The 10,558-nt window shown below is 46.4% G+C and overlaps 1 protein-coding gene across 1 annotated transcript in view; it reads right to left on the reverse strand.

The window, feature by feature from the left end:
- Positions 1 to 9,354, reverse strand: part of LOC113565246 (forkhead box protein N2-like) — an 80,278-nt gene extending 70,924 nt beyond the window's left edge. Inside the window, 1 exon segment of the mRNA XM_026986991.1 lies at positions 9,346 to 9,354. Coding sequence (XP_026842792.1) covers positions 9,346 to 9,354 — 9 coding nt within the window.
- Between the last annotated feature and the right edge of the window lie 1,204 nt (positions 9,355 to 10,558).

Raw genomic sequence — 10,558 nt, forward strand, 5'->3', positions numbered from 1 at the left:
TGTGGTCTGCGCCAAAAAAACTTGTAAGAAGCAGATCACCCACGATCAGCCGAATGTCCCCTGCTGGCTCTGCGACAGCGTAGTGCACGCAAAATGCTTAGGATTTTCTGCCCTTAAAAAACAGTACGATCGGCTCCTAGCCATGGAGTCTCAATTTGTCAGTCTGCAACTGCTGAATGAGTCTCCGAGGCGTAAAAGGGTCACTCCGCGGGATCTGCAAGACTTGTAGTGGTAGGTGTCCCAACAAAACGACAAGTTTTGTTTCCCGGCTGGCCCATGACCTCACATCTAATGATGTAATTGATTCTATTCAAAGCAAAATAAAAGCCTTGGGTTTAAAGGTGGAGAAGTTTAACTTCTCATATGCCAGGGGGAGATAGCCTCGCTTAAGATAAGCATTTCCCCAACTCAATTTGACACCATTTGCTCCGCCAAATTTTGGCCGGAGCATTTGGTGGTGAAGGAGTTTAAGGCTAAGAAGAAGAATAGGCCCCCCATATCCCTTACAAATCTTTCCAGTGTGCCACCCCCAACCTCAACTTCCTCTTGCTCAACTTCCCGTCTTGCTTCCACCTTCCCAAAAAACTAACTTCTCTTTTATTCTTCTTGCTTCCCCCCGATCTGGATGGAATCGTTTATAATTCCTCTCCATAAAAAAGGTAGCAAGTCTGACGTAAAAAATTACAGAGGTATAACAAAGTTATCCGCTATTCCCAAAATGATTCAGAAGGTTTTAACTTCGCACTTGCAACATCTCTGCAAGTTACTTATATCTCCAGCTCAGCATGGACTTATAAGGCGGCGATCAACCACCACGAACTTGCTAGAGTTTACCTCTTTCATTATTAAAGGCTTTCAAGGTAACTTACAGACGGATGTTATTTACACCGACTTTAGTAAAGCATTCGACTCTGTAAACCATTCCCTTTTAGCGCATAAACTTGGCCTTTTAGGGTTTCCGCCCAACCTCCTGAGATGGATTTCTAGCTGTCTTTGTTCTAGGTCTCAAAGAGTCCTCTTCAAAAACTCTCTCTCTTTACCAGTAAAGGTTTCTTCGGGAGTACCATACTATATTAATGACTTATCTTCGATATTGACATACTCTTGAGGTCTTATGTATGCGGTTGATATTAAACTCTAAGCAGTATAAGTACATTGCATTTCATTCTCGCTTGCAATCAGATCTCAATCACTTTCAGTCATGGTGATTTGCAAACTTGTTACACCTTAATGCCTCGAAATGCAAAGTTATGACATTTCATCGTTCTAGCCCCTTGTTGGCTCACTATACAATATTTGGTGGTTCTCTTGAGAGAATTACCCTTGTGGATGATCTGGGTGTTATGTTAGATTCCAAGTTAAACTTTTCTGAACACATTTCTACAATGGTTAATAAGGCCATGGGCGTGCTTGCGTTTATATAGAAGTGGATTAGCCAAAAAGGTGGAGGGGATGTTCGATCGAGAGTGCTGCCAAAGACACTCCGGCGAGCAAGCGGCAACGCGGGCCTAAGGTGGCCACCCCCCTGCCGAAGACGAGGAAGCCGAGACAGAAGACCCTGAGCGAAGTGTCCAAGAGACATCTCATTGTGGCCCTGATTGACCGCATCGACGAGAATGCGAAGATGACGGCGGTGCAGTGGAAGTTAGTCCATGCGCAGCTCGTTGAGTCACTCTTCTTGCGAAAGGAGAAGGACCCCAGATGCAGGTCAGTATTTGGTTTCCGGCAACCCATAGTGTTACCGTCACTGCCGAAAAGGTTGAATTTGCTTTCGTGTAAGACTCGGGGCAGCAGAACCGACGACTTTAAAAGTAACAGTGGGTCCCGGACATCATATCCAATAAGATAACTATCCTGCAATGTGAAAATCTATGATCTATGTATCTATGATCCACAGGCACATTCTGGAACAGCTTGTGACCAAGAGTTTGTAACTCTTTATCCGTCCATTGTCTTTCGTAGTATTTCAGACGTGTGGCTTTTCGTAAGTACGCTCTCACATTGCACTTAGCCTGCTCTCTTGTCGTAGCCTTAGCTGATCTATCAGCTCTCTCCCTATCACCTAAATCTAAATAACTTACTCTGCATTAGTTCTCTCTCATATAAGCTGTTGAAGCAACCTCTCTCCTCTCAGCTTTTAATGATTTCGGCTTCAGCTTTTGTCTGGCACTTTGGTCTGTCGTCCATCTTGACGATCTTGCGATTGTCCATGAAGTAGACTTCAGGGCTTTAAGAAGCAATATGATCGGCTCTTGGCCATGGACACCCTGCACACCCGGCGCAAGAAAACTACTCCGCGGGACCAATTGCCAACAGCCTTCTGGCCGTCGGCATCTAAGAAACTAACTCCGACACCTCCTTCAGTGCAGCAGATGATATCCTTTGTAACTCCAAAGGCAACGACAACTGATGCAGATTTGGTAGCCGAATTTATCACCTCGGAGAGTCCGTTGAGTCCGCAAACTTATCCCGATCCCATCAATAAGCGTCCCGGACCACCGAATATTGCCATCACATGTACCAGGCCTGTGGTGCAAAAATAATGGTTGGGGTCCCACCCCAAACCTCAAATCTAATAATTTAATATTTTTTTTATTGTTTTGAAGACGGCCTTCACGATCTCCATCTTCATCATAAGGGAATGACAACATGTAATCAAATCTTAATTTAATATATGTATTTGTAAAATTAATTAGTTAATTGTGTTGAGTGACATGGCCGCAGTTCTTAATAATTTAAATTGTTAATCATAATTATGAAGTCTAGTTTAAGTTACGCTAGGGAAAAGCGGGAGCGAAATTAAAGATCGCTCCTTCGCTCTTGGCGAATATGCCCCGCTGTGCCACCGTAGGTTAGCTAGACTAGGAGATTAAATTGTGAAGAAACACAAGGCATTCGTTGAAATTGAAGACCATCGAGCGCACCTAATATTTTTCGTCCCGCTAATATATCTATATCAAGATACAGCCAACCAAAGTTTTCGGTTATTTTGTATTAGAAAAACTCTTCTAATTTTTCAAATTGTATGAATATTATACGGCCCTATGAGAAATTTGGAGCTGTGCTGGCTTATTATTTCGCTGCAGCCGACTGTGTCTGCAAGATTGGCTGGTGCGTGTGCATGAGTGATGGTTTTCAGTATTCTAGACTGCGCACGCGGGATAATGTCGACGTTGCTTCTGCTTGCGTTTTCTCATAAATCGGAGTCATAAATCGTTGCGGTGTCCGCTGCAACTCACAACGTTCCCCCTCGTTTTTTATATAAATTATCTGCGTTTGTTAATCGTTTGTTTGTGTGTTGCTTTCTGAAAGTATGCTTACGCAGAGTCTAGCCCGCTCTTATCCCTTAGCCTTTGCTGTAGCTATATCTCGCTCCCTATTATCTCTCCCTAACTCAAACCACTGTTTTTTCTCTCTAGCTCTCGCTTTAACCGCTCTCCAACCTGCTCTCTTTTTATACCCGATACTCAAAATGAGTATTGGGGTATATTAGATTTGTGGTAAAAGTGTATGTGTGTAACGTCCAGAAGGAATCGTTTCCGACCCCATAAAGTATATATATTCTTGATCAGCATCAATAGCCGAGTCGGTTGAGCCATGTCTGCCTGTCCGTCCGTCCGTCCGTCCGTCCGTCCCCTTCAGCGCCTAATGCTCAAAGACTATAAGAGCTAGAGCAACGATGTTCTGGATCTAGACTTCTGTGATATGTCACTGTTCCAAAAATATTTCAAAACTTTGCCCCGCCCACTTCCGCCCACACAAAGGGAGAAAATCTGTGGCATCCACAATTTCGACGATACGAGAAAACGATACGCAGAATCATAGAAGATGACTATATCTTCTAGAGTGCAAAATCTGAACCAGATCGTACAATTATTACAGCCAGAATCACGAAAACAATTTCACTCTTTCTCGCTCTGTCTCACTCTAACACACAGGTTTCATGGTCGGTTTTGCCAATTGCAAAATATGAGTTCAAGGATCTCAGAACCCATAAGAGCTAGAGCAACCAAATTTGGTATCCACACTCCTGTGATATCGGACATTGACCGTTTTGTGTCAAAATTTCGCCACACCCCCTTCCGCCCCCGCAAAGGACGAAAATCTGAGTCAACCACAAATCTCAGAGACTATTAAGGCTAGAGTAACCAAATTTGGTACACACACTCCTTTAAGAAGTCACTATAAAACGTATATCTCAGAATTTCGCCCCACCCCCCTCCGCCCCCACAAAGGACGAAAATCTGTTGCATCCACAATATTGCACATTCGAGAAAACTAAAAACGCAGAATCATAGATAATGACCATATCTATCAGATTGCTGAATCTAGATCAGATCAGATTATTTTTATAGCCAAAAGGAACAAATCAATTTGCAGTGGCTACGCAGCGCCCGACGTCACGCTCAGACTGATTTTCTGTCTCTCTCGCACGCACTCTTTGTCGTGTCGTTTAATATTAGCGGCGTCTGCCGGAGGAGAGCCATACTGACTTAGTATCGGGTATAACTGTAGAGTTGCGGTGTCCGCAGCAACTCACAACGTTCCCCCTCGTTTTTAATAATTCCGCGTTGGCTGGCACATTGGTCTGATACCAATTTGTTTGAAATATTTTGTTGCAAATTTTTAAATAAATAAATAATAAAAATGGAATACGCTGTGGTCTGCGCCAAAAAAACTTGTAAGAAGCAGATCACCCACGATCAGCCGAATGTCCCCTGCTGGCTCTGCGACAGCGTAGTGCACGCAAAATGCTTAGGATTTTCTGCCCTTAAAAAACAGTACGATCGGCTCCTAGCCATGGAGTCTCAATTTGTCAGTCTGCAACTGCTGAATGAGTCTCCGAGGCGTAAAAGGGTCACTCCGCGGGATCTGCAAGACTTGTAGTGGTAGGTGTCCCAACAAAACGACAAGTTTTGTTTCCCGGCTGGCCCATGACCTCACATCTAATGATGTAATTGATTCTATTCAAAGCAAAATAAAAGCCTTGGGTTTAAAGGTGGAGAAGTTTAACTTCTCATATGCCAGGGGGAGATAGCCTCGCTTAAGATAAGCATTTCCCCAACTCAATTTGACACCATTTGCTCCGCCAAATTTTGGCCGGAGCATTTGGTGGTGAAGGAGTTTAAGGCTAAGAAGAAGAATAGGCCCCCCATATCCCTTACAAATCTTTCCAGTGTGCCACCCCCAACCTCAACTTCCTCTTGCTCAACTTCCCGTCTTGCTTCCACCTTCCCAAAAAACTAACTTCTCTTTTATTCTTCTTGCTTCCCCCCGATCTGGATGGAATCGTTTATAATTCCTCTCCATAAAAAAGGTAGCAAGTCTGACGTAAAAAATTACAGAGGTATAACAAAGTTATCCGCTATTCCCAAAATGATTCAGAAGGTTTTAACTTCGCACTTGCAACATCTCTGCAAGTTACTTATATCTCCAGCTCAGCATGGACTTATAAGGCGGCGATCAACCACCACGAACTTGCTAGAGTTTACCTCTTTCATTATTAAAGGCTTTCAAGGTAACTTACAGACGGATGTTATTTACACCGACTTTAGTAAAGCATTCGACTCTGTAAACCATTCCCTTTTAGCGCATAAACTTGGCCTTTTAGGGTTTCCGCCCAACCTCCTGAGATGGATTTCTAGCTGTCTTTGTTCTAGGTCTCAAAGAGTCCTCTTCAAAAACTCTCTCTCTTTACCAGTAAAGGTTTCTTCGGGAGTACCATACTATATTAATGACTTATCTTCGATATTGACATACTCTTGAGGTCTTATGTATGCGGTTGATATTAAACTCTAAGCAGTATAAGTACATTGCATTTCATTCTCGCTTGCAATCAGATCTCAATCACTTTCAGTCATGGTGATTTGCAAACTTGTTACACCTTAATGCCTCGAAATGCAAAGTTATGACATTTCATCGTTCTAGCCCCTTGTTGGCTCACTATACAATATTTGGTGGTTCTCTTGAGAGAATTACCCTTGTGGATGATCTGGGTGTTATGTTAGATTCCAAGTTAAACTTTTCTGAACACATTTCTACAATGGTTAATAAGGCCATGGGCGTGCTTGCGTTTATATAGAAGTGGATTAGCCAAAAAGGTGGAGGGGATGTTCGATCGAGAGTGCTGCCAAAGACACTCCGGCGAGCAAGCGGCAACGCGGGCCTAAGGTGGCCACCCCCCTGCCGAAGACGAGGAAGCCGAGACAGAAGACCCTGAGCGAAGTGTCCAAGAGACATCTCATTGTGGCCCTGATTGACCGCATCGACGAGAATGCGAAGATGACGGCGGTGCAGTGGAAGTTAGTCCATGCGCAGCTCGTTGAGTCACTCTTCTTGCGAAAGGAGAAGGACCCCAGATCTCCCCTGCCAAGTTCCATGGAGCGGGATGGCTGAACGGCGATTCAACGCGGCAGCGGCTGGTGCAGAAGGTGCCCCAACGAGGGAGGCCAGCATGTGATACTCCAGATCAGCAAGGAGGCAGAGGATACTTTGTACCCAAAGTTTGGGAAGATGGTGTGGGGCGTAGGAAGCGTATACCTACGGCTGAAAAAGCGCCACCCCGAGGACAAAGATTCGTACACCCTCCAGGCAGGCGAGGTCGCGAAAGACTTAGGTCTGGAGACCATAGTGGAGGCCGCCCAGGGTCTTGCGATGGACGACTCGGAGGAAGAGAAGGACGGAGACCTGACAATCATAGTCAGCCCGTCGTGTGAGGTGGAGTTAGCCACCCATGACACTAAGGGTGCTGCAGCTCAACGTCCATACAAGCAAAATAGCATCGGCGGAGCTCCTCATTGCCATGGAGCAAGGGCCCGCTGTCATAGGTTTAGTTCAGGAGCCGTGGATTGCGTCAGGCAACTCTGTGGCCGGACTAAAGTCCTCAAATTCAAACCTTCTCTACTCAACATCGGTAGGCAGGAACGGAACCGCCGTACTCGTACGGAAGGGAATCCATGCTCATCTTATGACTCATTGCAGTACGGATGACCTGACGGTAGTGATGCTGTAGAGTGAGGAAAAGCGCCTTATGGCAGCTTCCTGCTATATTGCACACGACAGGCCCGCTCCACCGAAAGATCTTGGGAGTCTGGTGACAAATGCCGGCTCCAAAAATCTCCAACTTCTCAATGGCGCAGACGCCAACGCCCATCACAATGTGTGAGGAAGCCCCGACTTCAATGATAGAGGTGAGTCACTCCTAACTTAGACGTAGCAAACGTGGGGGAGGAACACACCTTCGTCGGTCCCACCTCATCAAACGTGCTAGACCTAACCTTTCGTCACTGGAAAAAGTACTTTGGTATCTGACTGGAGAGTCCTCGAAAGACTATCTTTCTCAGACCATAAGTACATTCAGTTCAAGTGCGAATTCGAACACTCTTCGAAGAAAACAGCCTATAGAAACCCCCGGAGCACAAACTGGGTAAAGTTTAACAGTTACTTCAAAGCTCGCGAATCCGGGCTCAGTGAAATCTGCGGACGATATAGAGAAGTCCAACCACGCGTCATAGACTCCTTCGCGGGAATAAAAGCACCAGGACTGGACGGGATATTCCCAGCCATGATGCAGTTGACCAAAGAGGTTATCACCCCCTGGCTCTCAGCAATATACTCAGCATGTCTAAGTACGGGCTATATCCGTATCCAATGGAGAACATCGAGAGTTGTCTTCCTCCCAAAGGCAAAAGAGTGCAGCCACGTCCCAAGGATTACAGACCGATAAGCCTTACCTCCTTAATACTAAAAAAACCAGAAAAGCTGTTGGATTTTAACATCACGAATGAGGTAGGGGGACTGATGTCAACAAACCAACACGCCTAAACCAAAGGGAAATCAGTGGAGACGGCACTACACTCACAAGTAGCCACCATCGAGCGCGCAATGGGAATACTAACAGGTCACTCTCTGGCTGCCGCACATGCAACAAAGCTAGGCATCACCAACAGACACAGTTGTAGGAACTGTGATGAACCTGGGGCAATCGAAACCCTGGAACATCTCATCTGCAACTGTCCGGCTCTCTCAAGGACAAGGAGGAAATACCTGGGCGCCCCAGTGCTGGCATCACTGGAATAAGCCTCCAAGAGGACGCCACGGGAACTGCTGGCCTATGCTAAAACCGCCTCGATTCTCGGGGACTTTAAAACCACATAGACACTCCCGCGATGGTTCATACCGAAAGTCAAGATCACGTTCCGGCTACGGATATACCACTCAGCGCAAGGTTAGTCTTGGCGGCAATCCCATACACCTGAATGCCGTACTTCCAGGCAGGGGTAGGTATGGCTTGGTAGATCATGACTTTGTTATTGAAATTGAGCTTGTTGCTTTGTTTAAGTAGCTAGCACATTTTCTGGACCTTACCACCAGCTTGCTCCTCACGCTACGGATGTGGCTGTCAAAAGTTAAACGTGCATCCAGTGTAACTCCGAGGTATGTGTGATTCCTACGTTCTCCACGAAACCCGCAAGCAGGAAGACCCTCGGGCTAGATCCCTTTCTTAAAGTGTGTGTTCCATCGGCGGGCCCATCGGCCCATGTCGTCAGAAAATGTTGCCACCCTGAGGGTCTGCACTGGTTTCCTTCGGAACGTAGTGGGCTTTGGCATGACGTGTGTGAATAAGCAGTACAGCATCGGCCCTGATTTGATGGTCTCGGACAAAGAAGTTGCACCATCCTGGACTACACGGAAGTTTCTCTCCGTCAGGCAGGTTTTGATAACTTCATATAGCCTGGTGTTGATCATCACATTGATATTGGCGAGCAGTTCCTCGTGTCACACCTGTTCGAAGGCCTGCGATATATCCAGGCAAGCTCAAAAAGTCTTGGCAAAAGTCGGCAAGACACTAATTGATCTATGGTTGTTGAGGTCTTCCGGGGGCTTTCCTGGCTTTATCAACATGATTATGCGGGTACATCTTCAGGCTTTGAAGAAGTATGCTAATCTTAGCGTCGCGTTAAAGACTAGCAACAGATATAGTATCGCTCTGTTTGGTAAGACTTTTATCACAACATTGTCCATCCTGTCGACGCCAGGGGCCTTCTTGGACTTGAGTTTCTTTATGTCCTCCGAGTTTTCTTTTATGTGATTGGCGCCACAGGGAACTTCATCTGGTGGGTCTCATTCAGCCTCTCAGAGACCATCTTTGCTCTTCTAGATTCTTTCTTCCAGGTTCGTCGCAAAAGCCTTCACTCTGTCCAATTCTGCTCTTGGCCTCCGATAGCAGTCTATCCGTGGCGGCGGTGCTTTGTTTCGCAAATTTCTTCCTAACCCGATTAGCCACTCTCCTGAAGACTGTTAACCTGTTTTCTGTCTCTCCCACATGCACACATTGTCACTCACTGTAGCCATACTGACTGTGTATCGGGTATAAATGTAGAGGTTCTTGAGGTTTCTAACCTAATCCACCGTGGTTTTAAAAGAAGTTTGCAGACGAATGTAGTTTTTACGGATTTCAGCAAGGCATTCGATTCTGTGAACCATGCTCTGCTTATTCACAGGCTCTCTATATTAGGGTTAAAACCAATCTTTTAGATTGGATTAGATTACTCAACGTTTTTGTTTTCTTATGTGTTGCCAAATATTGTTAATGTTACTGAAATTTTAGAAGATTTTTTCTAAATAACAATACCGAAATTTCTTGGGTGACTGCAATTTTATTTTATTACGACGAAAGAAAAGGGGTGCGTGCGTTCGATTTCATGGATTTTTCTCGACTTCTTTTCATATATTAACAATTTCTTCTATGCCTACCTTACCTACGGTGGCAAAGCGGGGCGAATTCGCCAAGAGCGAGAGAGCGAGCTTTTATTGCGCTCCCGCTTTGCCCTAGCCTAACTTACACTAGACTTCATGAAATACTATCCTAATAACAATTATTATTATTCAAATGGCGCTACACCGGCCCCGTTGAAGGCCTGGAAGGCTTCAAACCATTGGCAGAAGCGCCAATTTGTGTATCGGCCTCCTGAACGTGGCTCCGCTGCTCGTCCTTAGCTCGACCACTCTGACCCTTCCGTCCTGCCCGGCGGTTGTTCCGACCACCCTTCCGAGGAGCCACTGTTGAGGGGGCAGGTTGTCCTCGGCGACGATTACGAGGTCGCCTTCCTTTATGTTTGGCTCCTCCTGGTGCCACTTGCATCTTATTTGTAATCCCAGCACATACTCCCGGGACCATCGCTGCCAGAACATTTGCCTGGCTGACGAGACAAGCCGCCATCGCTTTAAGCAGCTCAGACCCTCCTGGTCCGGGGTCCTGGGTGCTGGGGGTGCGATGAGCGGCCCGACTGTCAGCAGGTGCCCGGGAGTCAGCGCGTCTCCGTCGCTTGGGTCTGGGCTTAGGGGTCCTAGCGGGCGCGAGTTGAGTACCGCCTCGATCCCGACCAGCACGGTCTCCAGCTCCTCTGCGGTGAGGAGAGCGCTTCCGACTGCCCGTAGGAGTAGGCCCTTGGCAGACTTCACACCGGCCTCCCAAAGTCCGCCCATGTGCGGTGCTCGAGGCGGTATGAAGGCAAACTCGCACCCGCTTCTTGACGCAAATTCGCGTATCGCGTCC

The sequence above is a fragment of the Drosophila persimilis genome, unplaced genomic scaffold, assembly GCF_003286085.1.
Source record: "Drosophila persimilis strain 14011-0111.01,24,50 unplaced genomic scaffold, DperRS2 tig00000002-arrow-pilon, whole genome shotgun sequence".
In the NCBI taxonomy this organism is placed as follows: domain Eukaryota; kingdom Metazoa; phylum Arthropoda; class Insecta; order Diptera; family Drosophilidae; genus Drosophila; species Drosophila persimilis.